The following is a 21,210-nucleotide window of genomic DNA, read 5'->3' on the forward strand; positions in this document are numbered from 1 at the left end:
TTTGTGCACCGCCGCCATCAGTGTCAGCCAGTTTGCCGTGGCATACGGAGCTCCATCGCAGTCTTTAACACTGGTAGCATGCCGCGACAGCGTGGACGTGAACCGTATGTGCAGTTGACGGACTTTGAGCGAGGGCGTATAGTGGGCATGCGGGAGGCCGGGTGGACGTACCGCCGAATTGCTGAACACGTGGGGCGTGAGGTCTCCACAGTACATCGATGTTGTCGCCAGTGGTCGGCGGAAGGTGCACGTGCCCGTCGACCTGGGACCGGACCGCAGCGACGCACGGATGCACGCCAAGACCGTAGGATCCTACGCAGTGCCGTAGGGGACCGCACCGCCACTTCCCAGCAAATTAGGGACACTGTTGCTCCTGGGGTATCGGCGAGGACCATTCGCAACCGTCTCCATGAAGCTGGGCTACGGTCCCGCACACCGTTAGGCCGTCTTCCGCTCACGCCCCAACATCGTGCAGCCCGCCTCCAGTGGTGTCGCGACAGGCGTGAATGGAGGGACGAATGGAGACGTGTCGTCTTCAGCGATGAGAGTCGCTTCTGCCTTGGTGCCAATGATGGTCGTATGCGTGTTTGGCGCCGTGCAGGTGAGCGCCACAATCAGGACTGCATACGACCGAGGCACACAGGGCCAACACCCGGCATCATGGTGTGGGGAGCGATCTCCTACACTGGCCGTACACCACTGGTGATCGTCGAGGGGACACTGAATAGTGCACGGTACATCCAAACCGTCATCGAACCCATCGTTCTACCATTCCTAGACTGGCAAGGGAACTTGCTGTTCCAACAGGACAATGCACGTCCGCATGTATCCCGTGCCACCCAACGTGCTCTAGAAGGTGTAAGTCAACTACCCTGGCCAGCAAGATCTCCGGATCTGTCCCCCATTGAGCATGTTTGGGACTGGATGAAGCGTCGTCTCACGCGGTCTGCACGTCCAGCACGAACGCTGGTCCAACTGAGGCGCCAGGTGGAAATGGCATGGCAAGCCGTTCCACAGGACTACATCCAGCATCTCTACGATCGTCTCCATGGGAGAATAGCAGCCTGCATTGCTGCGAAAGGTGGATATACACTGTACTAGTGCCGACATTGTGCATGCTCTGTTGCCTGTGTCTATGTGCCTGTGGTTCTGTCAGTGTGATCATGTGATGTCTCTGACCCCAGGAATGTGTCAATAAAGTTTCCCCTTCCTGGGACAATGAATTCACGGTGTTCTTATTTCAATTTCCAGGAATGTATGTGTTACATTTGGATTTAACACCAATAACAGCATATACAGGACACCAATCCAGAAGTTGTGATTAAAGTTTTCCATGCCGCGTTTGTTTATAATCCTCAAAATTTTAAAATGAAATTAACTTTTCCGTGTACATTTACTTCGTTTGTGGTGAGTAGCTGTCCACCACAGTCAGAAAGCCCATTTATAATATTTTGCAGTTAAATTACTATCTGAAACTTCCTGGCAGATTAAAACTGTGTGCCGGACCAAGGTTCAAACTCGGGACCTTTGCCTTTCGCAGGCAAGTGCTCTACCGTCTGAGCTACCCAAGCACGACTCGCGCCCCGTCCTCACAGCTTTACTTCTGCCAGTACCTTCCAAACTTCCCTTTCATTCGGGAGTGCTAGTTCTGCAAGATCGCAGAGAGCTTCTGTAAAGTTTGGAAGGTAGGAGACGAGGTACTGGCAGAAGTAAAGCTGTGAGGACGCGGCGTAAGTCGTGCTTGGATAGCTCAGATGGTAGAGCACTTGCCTGCAAAAGGCAAAGGTCCCGAGTTTGAGTCTCAGTCCAGCACACAGTTTTAATCTGCCAGGGAGTTTCATGTCAGTGCACTCTCCGTTTCAGAGTCAAAATCTCATTCTGGAAATTAATATCTATCTGTATTCACAAATATGTTAACTATTAAAGTGCTGGCTTTTTCTGTAGTTGGAAAAGTCTACCACTTATATTAGGTTGTAAGAGCACATCAGGTGTTAAAGGTCAGTTCCATTTACATTATCTGTTAACAGGGTTGTGTTAGTCGCCCATTACACTGAAAGAATTAGTTTATCTAGAGAGGTGAGAAAAATGAAATTCAGTGTGTCTCAGACAAATATTCAAATTTCCAGCAGGTGCCCTGTAAATTGATAGCATAAGAACTGTTGCAGTATTTGCAGTTATTTCAGTGTCACGTGCTTCATAGTGCTGTTCAGCACAGTATTTGGTTAAATCTAGGGATCTATATACTACATCATTTCTAACAAATAAGGACATTAAATTAACCAAAGTGGAGCTTCATCTTTTCCTTATTACATCTACAGTAATGAGCAGCTAAGCTTAAGTTTCCAGTCAGTACTATGGGAATTAGGTTTGTAATATAATGTTGAAACATAGTGTAGCAGGTTTACTTCCATATTCATCGATTAGATGTTTTACCAGTTGGTGTATTTTATTCTTCAGACCTCTTATATTTCGGTGGAATATATGCAAGTTTGAATCTTGTTCACTCTTCCTTTAGTATGATGTGTGCTTCGTACAAGTGCAATATCTGTCTAAACTAATTGTTGGTTCAGCTTTGGGCAATGGAGGCTCATTTTGAACACTTGAGGGAGGTTTCACCTGTTTTGGGCTGCTTTACAGAAGAGATGTAGTTTTATTGTTTATTGTCGTTAAACACTTCTCCTTTTGAGTGTTGCTTTTCACATTAAACTCAATGCAAGGTATTTCTCACCTGTTGAGTCATTGACTTTTATCCTGAAAAGATTTACATTCTCATTATTAGTCAAACCACTTTTCTCTTAGATTGATGTATTTCATTAATCTTAATCTTTCTTTAATCGTTTAAATGTTATGAAAAGGAAAGTTGCCACTTACCATAAGCGTAGATACTGAGTCGCAGAGAGGCACAACAAAAAGAGTCTCACAATTAAAGCTTTTGGCCATTAAGGCCTTTGTCAGCAATAGACTACACACACCCACACCCACACACACACACACACACACACCTCGCACACATGACTGTAGTCTCAGGCAACTGAAGCCACACTGTGAGCAGCAGTGCAGTGTGGTTTTAGTTACCTGAGATTGCAGTCCTGCGTGCGAGTTGCATTTGCTTAACACACACACACACACACACACACACACACACACACACAGAGAGAGAGAGAGAGAGAGAGAGAGAGAGAGAGAGAGAGAGAGTGTGTTTGTCATCCATTGTTGATGAAGGCCTTAATATCTGAAAGCTTTAATTGTGAGAGTCTTTTGTTGTACCTGTCTGCAATTCAGCATCCCCACTATGTGGTGAGTAGCAACTTTCCTTTTCATAATATTGTTACATTCCATCCTGAATTTTCCATTGTTTAATTATTTCATTGACACAATCAAAACTTTTCCCTTTCATAATGTTAGTGCATCCCATACTGTACAGATATTCTGCTTTCAATTTATGATAAATTTTCTTAGTTATGTAATGAGTAATTTTGGAATAGAGTTTAATCTGGGATGTTAACATGAAATTTTCTTTGTTTCTAGTATCATAGACATTTTGAAAATGGTTTCCTATGAATCGTTATGTATAAAAGTAAACAGTCTAACGGTTTTGGCGACAAGAGATGTGGTGCAAAACTGGATTGCAAACTTCACACTTCTCTTACTCCAGTTGACATACTTGAAACGTTTAGCCGATCTTCTTCTCTGAATATGTGGCTGCGTCAATCTCCACAACTTCTCCGAAGAAATAATGCTGGTTATGGGAACTAACAAACACTCTTGCTCACTAGAAGTAACTGGTTACCCTTATACTTTCAGTTAAGTTCAGGTGTACTTTCATCTCCACAAGTTTCATATCTACATACAAATTCTTGCAAGTCAACTATGACGATACCTGTTAGATACTATTAAATATAATTACATTGTGGTGGGTTTCATAATCACCAGAAATTCAAAAACAGGTCTTGCTTCTTGCAAGTCTAACACCAATATCAAGAAAGAGTCTCTAGACAAAACGTGTTTCAATTGTTCATAACAATTACAATCATTACACTGTCAAAGAATAACGCATACTTGCTCCTTGGTATGTCACATACAGCTTCTATGGCGCGAACGGCAAACACTTGTCGGCATCGCTCGTCTGACACAGCTCCTGTCCTCCCAGGACCAACATCCATCCTACACGCACAGACATGTGTTGCGCAGTAAATAGCTCTCTCTCTCTCACACTTATCTTATATCGCATGTTCGACGCGGCAGAAGGTCGAGTAGTTCCAGAATTTACGTGTCAATTCTCAAAGCACTACAACAGTTCATCAATGTAAATAAACAGAATAGCTAAACATTTTTAGATCTCTAAATAGTGGTCGGCAAGAAGCCATAGGTATAATATTACACATTTTTCTAATAAAAGTTTTTGTGTAATGTCCTATTTACACTAATTTACGTCTCCCAAACGATTATTACATATCTTACAACAAAGCCAAAGAAGCTGCAACAAACATTATTTCCAATGTCTATGTCACTTGAATAGGGCAGTATGTCATTGCAGATGCAAGAGTGGCTTTATTATTATTACCATCATTATTAAGTTCTTTTTACCCATATGCTGTGTGCTACAATTCAGTAAATTATAGTTTACCTACAGCTTTTGTTGAATTCTCACAATGCTATTTCAAAAACTACTCACCATTTTATTGTGTGTGTGTGTGTGTGTGTGTGTGTGTGTGTGTGTGTTGTTTTTATATGTGGCTTCACCTAAGTTTCACAAATGTCTACTAATGTGAATTTTTTTTTATATTATATCTTTTCAGATAACAGCATACCAACATGGACACTGCACCAGAAAAAATGCAGGTAGCTCCTCGTAGGTACCAGGAAGAGCTCTTGAAACGTTGCTTAAATGAGAACACAATTCTGTACCTGCCCACAGGGTCTGGGAAAACATTCATAGCTGTTATGTTTATTAAGGAAATAATGAAGGAATGCTGTGTGTAAGTAATTTCTTCTTTGTCTGTTAGGCAGTTCAGTGTGTGCATGCATTGTAGAATGGATGAACTCAAACTGACATGACCTTGTTATTAGGTACTTAGGCAGTTACTTTTATCATTTGTTGTTTTGATCTATGTAGCAGGCTGCAAATGATTTCTGTGCTGTATGATGTTCAGATATTACTTGTGTTTTATAATGGAGTGAATGCAAGGGTGTGTTCATAATGGAGTGAATGCAAGGGGGCAAGATTTTTCTTGGATTTCAGATGTAAGTTGCAGGCAATTGAGAGAGAACCACATTTAGTTGTGCACAGTTTGCCTTTGCAGGTGTTCAATCATTTTCTGCTGGTCGTTTGTCTTGCAGCAAACTGTCAAAGAAAGCTCACATACTTTCCATTTCTGCACTTGTGTTGGTGTGAACAGCAGGAGTGTATCCTCTTTTTTTTTTTGTTGTCACATTTTGTGTGTGAACTAATTTCATTAGTAAATGTGAATTGGGTATATGATGTAGTCATAATAGAGCTAATAAAAAAAAAAAAAACGGAAGGTGCCACGGGAGATAAGTTTCTTCCTCAAGATCCACTGCACAAAATGCATGGGAAAATGTGCTTTACAAGAAATTGCCAAGGCACTGATGAATTGAGAAAGAAAATAAATTCATTACTTGCTGCAAGCTTGGGAACGTGCATAACTGTCCAGTTGCTAAGAATCTTCGGCCATTATTGCTCATAGGTGGTCAGTGTCCCGCAAAACCATTTTCTCATCATTGCAATGAGCAGCCAATAAAATGCTTTGCCAACATGTGTGCAATGGTTCGAAACAAGGATAATTAAGGTTGTAGCAGAAGTACAGTAATAAGTGGGTAGCTACTATTTGTTTAAAAAGTGTAAAAATTCAGATGTCCATGTTTTTCTTTTCCTACAGTGCTTTGCTTACTTATTTGCTAACAAAAAATTCTATTTGAATAACTATCACATAGAAGTTTTGAGGTCAGGTACATAAAAAAAACATGTCACAGCTAAGGACTAGCAAAACACTACAATAATGATACGATGTACTAAGTTAGCCCTGTGCCTGATATTGGTTGGCACCCACAGGACACGCACAATGTAAAATAAAAGGAAAATAATAAGAAAAACCACTGGGGGTGCCACATCTATGGTGAGACAAGTTTGGATGATAAAACAATAATTTGTGTACTAGCACAAAGGTAGACCCATCGTTAATTTATTGTTACTATCTGAATAAGTTTTGCATGATAACTATAAACAGCATTATATTGAATGAAACAAATGCGCTGACAGTTGTAGTATCTACAAAACAAAAGTGCAGCATTTGTAGTGTGTTCTTTGTTGGTCATTCCCTTATATTTTCTTCCATTTCCGCCTATATAAACACTTGCTCGTTGGTGGCAGCAATGGTAGTGGACACTGCTGAATTTTTCTGCGTGCGCTCATTCACCTGTTTGCTTCTGTTTGCTCTGATGTAAGTGGAGATTTAAGCTTACAAAGTAAGTGAACTAGAGGTTTCAAAATGTGATGCAGCCACAAGTAGAGGTGAGCAGTGTGTGTGTGTGTGTGTGTGTGTGTGTGTGTGTGTGTGTGGGTGGGTGGGGGCCTCATTTATTTGTGATGCATTTACAGAGAGTGCTTAATACATACTGTAACATGAGAGGTGTTCGGAGATAAGTTACAATTTATTTATTTTACAAGCACCACTCAAACTGTGGGTTTATCCTTTTGTAGTATGATAAACTGGTCATAGTCCACCAAAGAGATGCTAGATAGAAGTTATGAACCTTGTGTGTAGTGAAAAGATTGTGGTTGTTTGCTGTTAAGTAGAGAAAGCTATGAACAAGGTGGAAGGTGATGGTCATGGACAAAGATGGACTGCATAGTTTTTGTGGAAGAAAGGAGTAAAAACAACATATTCATAAATATGTAACTGTGGTGTGTGTTTAGGAAGCTCGTGTTTATTGGACGGATCATTGCATTGGCAGTGGAATAATGAGCAAAGTTGGCATCACTAATGTTCATTATTGTGCCACGCTCACGCTATTCACCTGATCTCATTCCATCTGATTATGCTTCATTCAGTAACTTGAAGGATGCATTGCGAGTTAAAAGATTGGGCAACACTTAAGAATTTCACTCAGGAATGGGTGTGTAGTACCCCCAAAGTTTCTAAGATAGTGGCAGTGGTGTAGTATTGTCATTGGCGATTATAAGGAGAGATCCCGTGTACATGGGCTCGTGTCAGTTAATAAAAAAGATACAAAAAACTACAATTGTGAATCATTTCTGAATACCACTCCTACTTGGAACTGAACTTTTGTAGGGATCAACTGTTATTTCCTACCAGTATTGTGATAAATGGGCTTGTTTTGTTAGTACTTGCTGCAATACATGTCTACCCTGAAATCTTCTGCTACCTGTAATCTTCAATGATATTTAATGTAACAAACAAAGTACACAGCTATTTTCGTACTAGTCGTGGATTGCAGACGCGTGTAATTTAGCAGTGGTCTCAGTGACCTAGTGAGTGTGCTGTTGTTCATGGATTCAATACTAATGCAGTGGGATCTTGTGAGTTCTTAACCAAATACCAATATAATAGAGGAATTTGTTCTTGAGAACAGCAAATATCAAAGTGTGAGATACATGATGTAACTTTTTTTCAAAACTGTATGTTCTTTTATTGACTGTTCTGTGGACTGTGGAAGATATTATTCTGTAAGAAAAGTTTATCTGCTGCTATACAAATTATTTTCCTGTAGGCATGGCTATCTAACAACCTAAGAATATAATTTTTAACTCTACAAATTAGCACAGACGCATGTTGTCTCAGATTCTTAAAGTGAAATGTCTGAGACACCTTACTTCAATAATAGTTCATCCAGAAAGATTACAGCAAGAAGTATATTGGAAAAAATTGGGTCATCTGGGTGAATGTTGGAGAGTAATGGGGTTGTAGATCTCTAGGTGGAGGATGAACGTGAGTTGTCTCAAAAAAAGTGGCAGTGTCATGAAAAATTTAGAAAACTGTTCACGTAGTTCTTTCAGTGCCACCATGAATTCTTCAAAATTTGCATTTTTTTAATGCCATAGATAGCACTTAGGGAAATGGACTGTGTTATTTGTCAGAAGTTGTCCCTTCTACAGAGCATTTTTATTTTTAAACACATTAATTTTCTCCACCAAATCAGAAATAAGTTGTTTTAACATTGCAACATATCACTGAGGGCAGTGTGCAGTGAAGTCCACTTAAAATGTTAGATCTTAAATCCATTCCAGATCATCTAATTTTGGTTCCTGATTTCCTTTTCATTCAGAAAGCCAACAATAGTGAGTGATCAATTAAAAAAATTGTTCTGTGTGTGCTCCTTGACTTAACCAACATATTTCACATAATATATATTGCCATTGTGCTCTTCGTTCAGTTCCATCACAAACTATTGAATCTGACAGTGTGCTACTACTCATGCCACCAATTTCATCATGTGCTCCCTGCTTGCAAATTTAACACAGAATGCCTCTTGATGTACGGAACAATCGGTCCCATACATATTGTCTGTCAATCGTTGTAATGTGTTTCTCATCTGTCATCAACAAATTCTTTATGTGTAGTGTTGTAAGGATGTTCTATAACAAATTTTTGTATTCATTGATTATACGACAGCATAATAGGTATAGAGATTCTCATCCTTCTCTATGAAAATGAACTGTGATTCTCATTCATTTTTAAAGGCTTTTGACAGTAGTTTACTGAACTGCCTCTTTTTTTGAGCAAATAGGCACTGGATCTGCAAAATACCCATGAGCAAATAGCAAACTATAAACATTGTTGACACAGTGATTCTGCTGAACTGAAGAAAGTATTGCTGACTGAAAAGTGCTGCACCAAATGCCAGAACAGTGTCACATTGCACTGCTAAACAATATATCATTCTGTTTTGACTAGTCCTGAGAAGGACTGAGTAAAACTAGTAGTGCCGAGTGCCAAACCGGACGTGTGGGTGCATGAATCCTTGCACATTATGGCCAGCCCTGTGGTAGTAGATGACTAGACAAGTGTCAGAGATAAACTGGAAATGAAATAAAGTGTCAAAGAAAGGCCCAAAATAGTAACTGTACATTTACTTACTAAACAGATTTTCAGAAAATTATTTTTAGAATTTGGTGATACAGCTCACTTGCAGGGGAAACATTTGATGTGCTGGGAACAAACAGATCTGTATACTCTGTGAACACAGAATCAGTGCTCTTGAATATATTACTTCATAATTAATTACTGGTGTTGAATGAAAAGTTGTTGTCTCTGTGTAACAGAGACAACAAGAAACTGCTTTAGTCTGCAGTAAACATTGTTTGGAATATTGAAACAAATATGTGATTGGATTGAAGACTTCGTAGCAAATATAATTCAGTTTATTGATTTAATGGGGAGGTTTTGCTAGAAACAAGAGTAACGTCTGGTTTACTTAAAGACAACATTATTGAACAAGTTTTGTTCAAGAAGTGTACCAAATGACTCTTCCCGTAACATAATCAGGAAGGAGGCATGCAATGCAGGTATATTTGCAGATTATAAATAAATAAATAAACACAAACTGTTATATAACTGTACAAAAATATCTGATATTGTTTATGGGCAGTCACAGGAATTCTTGCTGCCATCAAATGAATGAGAGTTTCTTTGAACAAATGCTACTCACTATAAAGATGGCATGTTGAGACGCAGACACACATCAAAAAGACTGCAAAGCCTTAGTGAGAAAAGGAAACAAACACACACACACACACACACACACACACACACACACACACACATTGACACAAGCAAGCACACATTATGTGCACATGACTGCCATATCCGGCAGCTTGGATTGGAATGTTTCCGTGAATTACAGTGGAGTGACCACATATATGCAGCCACTGAAAAGGCAGATGCCAGACTCAGATTACTGCAGAATCCTAAGTAGGTGTAACTCGCATGAGAGTTTATCTTCAAAACCCTTGGTTGACTAATTCTTGGATAGTGTTAGATCCTTACCAAGTTGGCCTGTAGTGGCGGTGACATATGTATATATAGCCTGTAAACTAACTTGTTCTGCATAATTTTGATGATAATTGTGCAAATGATCCATGGAACATGTGAGTAACTCACAAGTTAAGAACTAATGTGTTAATAGGAAGTTTTTTGTGATATGTAATAATAGACAGAGCACAGGTGACAACTCACCATATAATTACTGGAAGGAATGTAGCAACCAGCTATTTCTTACATAGCTTTTAAGGATCAACTTGGTGTTTTACAAATCATGTCATCTGTATAGCATCTAACTTATTCAACTATATTATTACAAACTACATTTGATGTTTTGCTTTCTCATGCAAAGACAAATTTTGTGGTTTACAAACTGCTAACACACTATGTACAGTTTCTGTGTGAGAAACATGATTCTTTTAAATTCACTCTGCAACAGTTGAATGTTTGTCCTTGTGCCGTGGCAATAGTCATAATGTATGCAAATCTTGCTGGAAACTGAACCCTTTTAAAGCTGAATGGTAAGTTAATTGAAAAGGAAATCTGTTGGAAGGTTTATGCTGTTATCCTGATTCATCATTGTACGAGAGGATTTAAATACTTTTTCTGTCCATGAAATTGTCATCTGTATTTGCTGGTTTGTACTTTGAACTCTGTCTTTTTTGTTTCTTATATTATTCACTCACTCAACCATTCTTTATTTAAGTAATTCCCCCTATAAGCGAGTACTTTTGTAATGAGTTGTTCCTTGTTAATTTGTTGCACAACCCATTGTATAAGATGCCTTTACAAGAATGTAGAACTGTACAATACATGTCATTTCCAAGTTTTATTCTCAAACATACGAGGTGATCAGCAGAAGGGTGAGAATGTTATAAAAAATATCAGATTTTTTCCCATGTAAAACATGTTGATGCAAAAAGAGACTGATGATGTCTTGGTGACTGCCATGATGTGATGCTGACCACTTCAAACACCCAAATCTACACCATCGCAGCAGCTACCACTGCATAATCAGCACTGCACAGCCAATACAGTGAGCAAGAGGGGAACTAAGTAACTCCATACACAAAAAATAGTGATTTGCAATGGTTGGTTTTGTGGGTTTGTTTGTTCTTTATTCATCTACAAATCCTTTATAAAATTATATAAGACATATTATCTTTGTTAGAATAGGACCAAGTAGCAACAGAACACACACAAAAAGGGTACATAAATTTGCAAGCATTTGGAGTCAGTGGCCCCTTCATCTGGCAAAAAGGATGAAGGGGAAGAAAATCTTTCCTTCTCATCCCTTCCAGTAAATCTCCCATGACCAACAGTTCTGGCCATCTTTCCTGAACTCTCCCCATTTCCTAAACCATGCCAGTCCCTTTTCTTCACTCCTCGTCCTTCCCCTTCTGCCAGGAGGAGGAGATATTGGCCCAAAAAGCTTGCGGATTTCTGTACCTTTTTTGTGTGTTTTTCTCCTGCTGCTTCTTGGTGAGTAGATTTTTTTTTTTTTTTCATCTGTCCAGTTACATTGAATTTTGAAAAATTGTTTATTTTGGTGGGTATTACTGTAGGAATTATTAAACTAAAAGAGTTTACTCTAGTAGCAGTTGTTTCTTATTAAATAATGTTAATATTTTACCCTTCCCTACTCTGAACTATTTAAATAATTCTCGACTTTATTGAAGGAATTATTTAAGAGGTACACTTTAATGGACTTATCAAATATTTTGATTTTAGTTGTTCCTTTAATATTGCTGTGCAATATATTGTACTATTTTATTTCTTTGTAGAAAATACTGTTTCATGTTTTTTGTTTGTTTACTCTTGGTAATTGTAAGTTTAGTCTGGCACTTGGTCAGTGATCATGAATGCTACTGTTCATGAGATAATTGCGTGTGTTCTTGTTATGCATAACAGATTGGTAGTTATATTCACAGATTGGTGGATATATTCACATAATGTGGTTAAAATCTCCAACTGCATAAAGAGATCTTTATGTGAAGTTTTGTTACTATTTTTAGTTTTTATTCCAGAGGCCCCTCGCTGTACTTTGAAGACTGTGTATAAGGCATTGTCTTGCTGAAGGTAACACATTGATAAAGGGTGTAACTTGCTGATGGTATTTTCTTTGCTTGTGTATTTGTGGGTTTGATCCTTAGGAGTTTCATTTCCTTTCTCTGCTAAGAGGTCCGGTGTTTTAGTTGTGATTACAATGTCATTGTTATCAGCAAAATGTCCACCAGTAAATATACATATAAGGAAAGGTCAGACTAACCCAAAACATCTGAATGTTAATAACAGGAAACTAGAAATTCATGGCATGGCCAGACAGTGCAGCACACTATGTGCAAGTTGAAAAAGCTGACTGCATGTCGTCATGTGCCATCCGACAAAGCTACAGATATAACATAATCAAAATATCTGCCCAATTCATAGACAGTAAAGGTAATAATGCAACTGTCCATCATGGGAACAGAATGTATCAGGGAACAGAATGTATAGTTAAATCCGATAACACAGTTTAAATCCCTCTGTCGGCACACAGTCTGTAAATCATAAGTAGATAATTGCGACATGCTGACACAAAGACCCAGTACTGGTAGTCACTGCTGAAGCTTAGGTTGCTCTGCCTCTGGACACCACACTACTGCAGGCCTGCAATTGCTCAGTGTGCATGGCCAGCCCATAAACAAGTAACATTGATGGCTTGCCGAACAGTTCTTCCCCAATCAAACAAGCAACCATTTCTCCTATCGTGGCTCGAACCATCGACCGACTGATCTCTCCCACATTGCGCCCACCTGATTAACACTTCTGCCACCCGAGGAAGAAGAGCACAATCCACTAGGAAGTATAGCCAACCTATGTCTGCTAATACCAATGCAGGCAGTAGTGTGCATGTAGCACATATTCCCTCCTCGATTCGGCAACCTGCCCAGAACCCCAGATTTGCCCTGGGAACCCAACTTAATCTGAGACAGGTGAGCCCTAACTTCTTTGCTGTTTGGAGGTCCCTTAACAGAACAGTGACAGGTGTCACGAACTCTTGAATTTCTAATGGACCCATAATTCGCAGAAATAACTTCTTGCCTTTACTGACTCCTAAAAATTCTTAATAAAAATCATGCCACCAATTCGGTAGTTGTTTGGTTGCCACTCTACATTGTAGTGGATGTGGTCTCTCTCTTATGTGCCTCACTGAGATCCCTTTTTGCCAACCTCCATTACCAACTGTTCGGCATTTCTCTTCTCAGGCAGTATGTCATCAATAGACCATAAATTAGACAGTGGGTTGTCTGCCTGATATCCCAGGAGAAAACTCACAAGTGTGGACTGATTGCTCTCAGGCCATACAGTGATAAGTGCCATTGTTAACCAGCGGAGTGAAGAATCTCATGCACTTTGACTATCACCATGATAGGTTATGAGGGCCATGTTAAGGTTCCTATTAATTTGCTCCATATATTATGGGTTTGGATGGTAAGGTGTTCTAGTTACATGTCACACTCTCAAACAAAGGCAAAATTGGTTAAAATCATGTGCGGTAAATGAGCTCACGTTACCAGATTGTGGAGGGCCAAGAGTGCCAAAAATTCCATGTAAATTTTGGATTAGAGCTTGAATTGTCACTACTTTGGTGGATAACAACAAACAAATAAGAATAAAGCAGTCCACACAAACTAAAATAATCTTTTGCCTGCCTTCAATCTAGGCAACAATCCGACAAAATCAGTGTACATCCACTGAAAGGGTCCCTCTATCAACTTGGACACCAAGTATCTGATCTCACTATTTTACACTGATTTACTATCAGTGCAAACCTCACAACTTGATATCACCTTACTGATCTTGTTATCCATTCCAGACGTTAAAATGCTGTCTGATTTTCTCCTGCGTTGTCCACACTCCTCAATGTCTTCCCATAGCAGATTCATCGAAGTAGTGGAACATTTACAATGTCTACTTTCTGTAACCTCTCCTTAATCTCGTGAAGGCATTTGTCTTGATCCTGGAACTCCTCAATGCCATGAAACAGATGAGGAATTTGTGCAACAATCAAAGTTACTGGGGCTTCGAATCATCATCTGTCAGTAGCTGTTTATCACCTTCATTTTTCTCATTCCCTCCAAATGTGCGACTGGGTCCTTGCAGCTACTACATTCTCCAATCTCTAAATATTATGGACTATAAACCTAAAGAATAAAATCCTATATGCCCACCTGGCAATGCGACCAGTTTTTCTTGGTGTGGCTAACACCCAGCTGAGGGCTTGACTGTCAGCTTCCAAGACAAACTTTTCCAAAGTGTTCCAATTAATATCTAATTTCCTCTGTGCCGAACAAAACTGACAGGGTCTCCAATTCATAGGTAAAATATCTTTTCCCAAAATTATTTAATACCCTTGAGGCGTACTTTCTTAATCCCTTCCTGTTCCTGTAACAGCACTGCTCCTATCCCCAGACATGAAGCATCAGTCTGCAAAATGAATTCAATGTTGAACTCTGGTAGACCTAATACTGGTGCTAATCCTAGGGCTTGTTTTAAGGTGCAAAATGCAGCTTCCTGGTAAAGCCCCCCACAGAAATTCACATCCCTTTTTGTGTAGTTCGTTAGGTAGAGCAGTACCATTCCAGGCTGTACCCATGGTCTAGGGATAACACCTGTGATTAGTAATCAAAATGTCCTTGGTCCCAGGTTCAAAACCCGCCACTGGTTAAATTTTGATTAACAATCAGCATTGCCGGCTGAAGACTTCCGGCATAAGAAGTCACCCTCATTCTGCCAACGGCTTTGTCAAAGAGAGTGGAGGAGTGCACAGAGGTTCAGGGCTCTCTCTTGTCCTTGGGGTGGGAGACTACCCCTAAAGGCAGGAGAATTGACAATGATCAACGGCATGAGGATGCAGAAGGCAACAGAAACCACTGCATTAAAGACACATAACATGTATCCATAGGACATATGGCCTGTAATCGAAAAAGTGTCATGATGGTTTCTCCATTGGCAAAAGATTCTGGAATAGTCTTCCATTCAGATCTCCAGGAGGGGACTGCCAAGGGGGAGGTGACCATTAGAAAAAGATTGAATGACCAATGAAAGGATAATGTTCTACGAGTGGGGGCGTGGAGTGTCAGAAGCTTGAATGTGGTAGAGAAGCTAGAAAGTCTGAAAGGGAAATGAAAAGGCTCAATCAAGATATACGAGGGCTATCCACAAAGTACATTACGTTTTCGTTTGTGTCCGTTAGGGGCGGGGCTAGTGCGGCCATCTTGGTGTCATGGCATTCCGCCGCTCAGTCGGCATCCTGCCGTGCTAGTGAGAGGTTTGTGCTGTACTCCGTTGAGTTACTGTGACAGTTTGAAATGTCAGCGTTAATTGAAAATGCCGCGAAGTGTTAAGTGCGTGCTGTAATAAGGTTTCTGACTGCAAAAAACTGTACACCGATAGAAATCTATTGGCAGCTTTGTGAAGTGTATGGGGACAACATAATCACTGAAGGTGGAGTGCGTCAATGGGTCATAAAATTTAAAAATGGTCGAACTAATGTTCACGGCGAAGAGCGAAGTGGAAGACCCAGCATAGTGACTGCCGAACTTGTCGAAAAAGTCGATGCCGTGGTCCGTGAAAACTGTAATTTCACAATAACGGAACTCTCTGAGTTTTCCACAAATTTCACGAAGTTTGTTGCACGAAATCATTACCGAAAAGCTTGGTTACCACAAGTTTTGTTCAAGATGGATACCAAAAATCTTGACAGAGATTCACAAAAATCAGCGAATGGCTGCAGCGTTAATGTTTTTGGACGCTTAAGAGAAAGATGGCGACTCATTACTCGATTGCATCGTTACTGGTGACGAAACATGGGTTAAGCATGTGAACTGTGAGACAAAATTGCAGTCAATGCAGTGGGGGCATACAAATTCCCAAAAACCCAAGAAATGCATGCAGACAATGTTGGCAAGGAAGATGATGGCGACTGTCTTTTGGGACAGAAAAGGTGTGATTTTTGTGGATTTCCTGGAAAGAGGCACTACAATAAACTCTCAAAGGTATTGCCAAACTCTGCACAACCTCAGAAGAGCAATACAAAACAAGCGCAGGGGAAAGTTGGGCTCAAAGATCTTGCTGATTCACGACAACACCCGGGCCCACACGGCAAATGCCACTCGTGAAGTTCTCGAATCTTTAAGTGGGAGTTGTTTCCTCATCCGCCGTACAGTCCCGACCTGGCACCGAGCGACTTCCACTTATTCCCAGCAATGAAGAAGTGGTTGGCTATGCAGCGTTTTGATGATGACTCACAGCTTCAAGTAGAGGTAACCGCGTGGTTGAAGGCGCAGGTGGCCGAATTTTACGACGAAGGAATTTCCAAGCTCGTCCATTGCTATGATAAGTGCCTTAATTTAAATGGCAACTATGTAGAAAAGTAGTATTTAAGTGTGGCTTTCATCTGTATATAATAAAAAAAATGCCAATACTTTATTTATTTTTAATTCCAAAACGTAATGTACTTTGTGGATAGCCCTCGTAGTAGGTGTCGGTGAAGTGAAATAGAAAGAAGACAGTGATTTCTGGTCAGATGAGTGTAGGGTAATATCAACAGCAGCAGAAAATAGTATAATTGAAGTATGATTCGTTATGAATAGGAAGGTATGGCAGAGTGTCTGTTCCCCCCTGTGGGTTCAGGGGTAAGAATAGGCCCGCGGTATTCTTGTCTGTAGTAAGAGGCGATTGAAAGGAGTCTCTCACTTTTTGGCTTTTATGTGATGATCCCCTCTAGAGTTTGACCTCCATCTTTCAACTTTCTTCCGAAGAGCGAGCCAATTGGGGAAGGGTGCCTTACATGGTGTATTGTGTCCATCATGCATTGAGACCTTTAGCCAGCTTTCTCATCGTCACATTGCAGTCCCGCTCGTTCTCCATCTCTTGGTCGAGGATACATTCCTGGGTGCGATTTCCACCATGCACTGTCCAGTGTTGCTTTCTGCGGAGACGACGATCATGGACTTCATTGCACCTAGTATCCAGCACGGTAGCCAGTCCGTTGTGGTGGGGCCGCCAGCAGTCTCTAAGTGTTCTCGGGCTCAATTCAACGCTCAGAAATACGATCCCAAATCGTTCCCCTCCCTGGCTACACTGTGGGCGAGTGAAAGGCTCAGGATGGCATCGACACTTATTCGCTCCGGTTCCTAGTTTGTACGAGAGCTGAGGGAGTCTTTCATGTCAACGGAGCCTCAGTTCTTTGTAGAGCATTAAGAGGACAAGTTTGGGGAGGAGGAGGGCTTGTCCAAAGTGCACTCTGGGTCAGTATAGATAAAAGCGGCATCCACTGCCCAGTCATGAAGGTTACTTGCTTGTGACAAGTTGAGGGATGTTTCAGTTACCATCACACCCCATAAGAGTTTAAATATGGTCCAGGGTATTATTTTCCATAGGGACCTTATTTTGCAGTCTGATGACGAGCTGCACACCCATTTAGAGCAGTGAGGTGTACATTTCGTCCGGTGCGTTCATTGGGGTCCGAAGGATAATCAGATTGCTACTGGTGCCTTCATCTTGGCTTTCAAGGGTGATACATTACCGGAGAAGGTCAAGGTGATGGTCTATCGCTGTGATGTCAAGCCCTATACCCCTCTCCCGATGCGGTGCTTTAAGTGCTGGAAGTTCGGCCATATGTCTTCCCGCTGTACTTCCAGCCTCACATGTTGAGATTGCGGATGCCCATCACATCCCAATACTCCTTGTGCCCCGCCTCCCATCTGTGTCAGTTTTGGAGAGTATCATTCACCTTGCTCGCCAAACTGCAGGATCTTACAGAAAGAGTGGAAAATCATGGAATATAAGACCCTGGACTGACTGACCTATACTGAGCACAAGAGGAAATATGAACAACTCCATCCTGTGCGAATGACTTCCTCATATGCCGCCGCTACGACAACCTTGATAGCCGCATCAGTTAAGCGAATTCCAGTCGGCTCCCCGAGCCGTACGACTCCACATGCGCCCTTGACCGTGAGGGGCACTACCCGTCCTGTTGCTCCTGCGCCACCTACCTGAGGAGCAACCCCACCCACCCACCCACCCACCCACCACCACCCCATCCACCCACCACCACCCCACCCACCCACCACCACCCCACCCACCCACCACCACCCCACCCACCCACCCACCCACCCACCACCACCCCACCCACCCACCCACCCACCACCACCCCACCCATCGTGGACGTCCATTCCCGCTTCTAAGCTGGAGAAGTGTCCAACTTCTTTGGTTCTTCTCGCTCACAAGGCGCCCCTTGGGTCCCTCCCTTCCCAGGTTTCCACAAGTGGGAAGGGTGACACCCGGCAGTGGCATAAGTGCCCACAAGCAGCTGGCCGTAGGACTTTGCAATCCTCCTCCGTCCCGGAGACTGAATCAGTGAAGCCCTCCCACCCAGTGAAACCCAAGGAGCAGCGAGAAAAGTCCAAGAAGAAGACCTCTAAGATGAAGGAACTTGTGGTGGCACCCACCTCACCGCAACCTACAAGCTCTGTGTCTCCGGACGAGTTAGGGATTCTGGCGTGTGCTGAGGACCTAGATCTCGCCGGACCCTCGGACACAATCGATGTTACTCGCACAGGTACTCCATCGGTGGCAGCAGGTGACCCAGCAGCATAATCTGCCTCCTCAGTCCCTTCACACCTATCTCGGCCATGGACAGTGTCATCCTCCAGTGGAACTGCAGCGGTTTTTTCCACCATCTTGCTGAACTCTGACAACTTCTCAGCTTTCACCCTTTCCTCTGCATTGCTCTTCAGGAAACTTGATTGCCGGCGATGCGAACCCCCACCCTCCGTGGCTATCATGGTTATTATAAGAACTAGGCAGCTTATGAGAGGGTATCTGGTGGCATCTGCATCTACGTCCTTCACTCTCTTTACAGCAAGTATGTCCCTCTACAAACACCTTTAGAGGCTGTCGCTGTTCGTGTGTGGACACCTCAGGCTGTTACTGTCTGCAGTCTCTATCTTCCACCAGATGGTGATGTCCTGGCTGCACTGATAACACAATTTCCGCCACCTTTTCTGTTACTGGGGGACTTCAACGCCCGTAACCCTCTGTGGGGTGGATCAGTGGCAACAGGCCGAGGCAGCATCGTTGAGAAAGTGTTTGCACAGCTCGACCTTTCTCTTTTAATTTCAGTGTGGCGCATGGCACGTACTCAGCCATCGACCTTTCAGTCTGCAGCCCTAGCCTATTACCGTGTGTCCAATGGAGTGTGCATGATGACTTGTACGGTAGTGACCACTTTCCGATCTTTCTGTCACTGCCACAGCGTCACTCTTCTAGGTGCCCCTGCAGATGGGCGATGAGTAAGGCTGACTGGGACTTCTTCACCTCCATTGCCACTATTGAGCCTATTTCCAATGACGCCATTGATGCGGTCGTTCACTCGGTCACCACCGGCATTGTTACTGATGCAGAATCTGCCATTCCCTGTTCTTCTGGGTCCCCTCGGCAGAGGACTGTGCCTTGATGGTTGTCAGAGATCGCTGAGTCGATTAAAGATCGAAGGCAGGCCCTCCAACATCACAAGTGGCTTCCCTCATTGGAACACTTCATCGCCTTCAAACGGCTCTCTTCGCGAGCCCCCGCCGTCTCATTCGCCAATGCAAACAGGAGTGCTGGGAAAGGTATGTCTCAACCATTGGCCTCCGTACCTGTCCATCACAGGTTTGGGCCAAGATTAGGTGACTCTATGGCTATTGGACCCCCATCGGCGTACATGCGCTTTCACTGAATGGAGCAGTCTGTACTGACTCCGACATGATTGCAAACCACTTAGCGGAGCATTTTGCTCAGAGTTCTGCTTCTGCGAATACCCGCAGGCCTTCTGCTCCCTGAAAGAGTGGTTGGAATGTCAGAGCCTTTCATTTCACATGCACCACCCTGACTCATACAATGCTCCACTCAGTGAGTGGGAATTCCAAAGTCTCCTAGCTGCTTGCCCTGATACGGCTCCTGGGCCAGATCTCATCCACTGTCAGATGCTCAGACACCTCTCGGTGGACTACCAGAGACGCCTCCTAGACCTTTTCAACCATATCTGGGTTGAGGGTGAGTTCCCGTCGCAGTGGTGGAAAAGCATCGTAATCCCTGTGTTGAAACCTGGCAAGAACCCACTGGAGGTGGACAGCTACCACCCCATTAGCCTCACCAACGTTCTTTGCAAGTTGCTCGAATGCATGGTGAGCCGGAGGGTGAGTTGGCTGCTTGAGTCTCGGGCCTTCTGGCTCCGTCTCAGGGTGGGTTCCGTAAGTTCCGTAAGGGCCGCTCTGCCACCGATAATCTGGTGAGCCTGGAGTCTCCCATCCGTACGGCCTTTGCCCACCATCAGCGTCTGGTTGCCATCTTTTTTGACATGCGGAAGGCCTATGATACGACATGGCGACATCACATCCTCACCATGCTTCATAGGTGGGGTCTTCAGGGTCTGCTCCCGATTTTCATACAAAATTTTCTGTCGCTTAGTTCCTTCCGTGTGGAAGTTTCGGCATCCCATAGTTCCTCCCGAGTTCAGGAGAGTGGGGTCCCGCAAGGATCCGTCTTGAGTGCCTGCCTCGTTTTAGTTGCAATTAATGGGCTCGCTGTGACGGTGGGAACGTCTGTCTCATCTTCCTTGTATGCTGATGACTTCTGCCTATACTATAGCTCCACCAGCTTTGCAACTGCTGAATGGTAACTGCAGAATGCTATCCAAAAGGCGCAGTCTTGGGCTGTAGCGCATGGCTTCCAGTTTTCGGCTGCCAAGTCCTGTGTTATGCACTGCTGCCAGCCTCGCACTGTTCACCCTGGGCCACGGCTTTATCTTGATGGCAAACCTCTTTCAGTGGTAGAGACGCATCGGTTTTTGGGATTGGTTTTTGATACCTGGTTGACTTGGCTCCCTCCTATTCAGCAGCTTAAACAAATGTACTGGCGACATCTTAATGCTCTTCGTTGCTTGAGTCACACCAGCTGGGGTGCCAATTGGTCTACCCTTTTACAGCTGTACCAGGCATTAATCCAGTCCCGTCTAGATTATGAGAGCCTGCCTTAAGGTTCGGCATCCCCTTCTGCATTGCGGTTGCTTGACCCCATCCTTCACAGCAGAATCCGACTCGGCACTGGAGCTTTCTGCACAAGCCCTGTCACTAGCATACTTGTGGAGGCTGGT

General features: G+C 42.8%; 1 protein-coding gene across 7 annotated transcripts in view; it reads left to right on the top strand.

Annotated features, from left to right (window-relative positions):
- Positions 1–21,210, top strand: part of LOC126260799 (endoribonuclease Dicer-like) — a 450,082-nt gene that overhangs the window by 51,116 nt on the left and 377,756 nt on the right. For all 7 annotated transcript variants that reach the window (XM_049958149.1, XM_049958148.1, XM_049958147.1 and 4 more), the window contains exon 2: positions 4,800–4,979. In XM_049958149.1, the coding sequence (XP_049814106.1) occupies positions 4,816–4,979 (164 nt within the window). In that variant the 5' untranslated portion in view covers positions 4,800–4,815. The remainder of the gene's footprint in view (positions 1–4,799; positions 4,980–21,210) is intronic.

This window comes from Schistocerca nitens, chromosome 5, assembly GCF_023898315.1.
Source record: "Schistocerca nitens isolate TAMUIC-IGC-003100 chromosome 5, iqSchNite1.1, whole genome shotgun sequence".
Lineage (NCBI taxonomy): Eukaryota > Metazoa > Arthropoda > Insecta > Orthoptera > Acrididae > Schistocerca > Schistocerca nitens.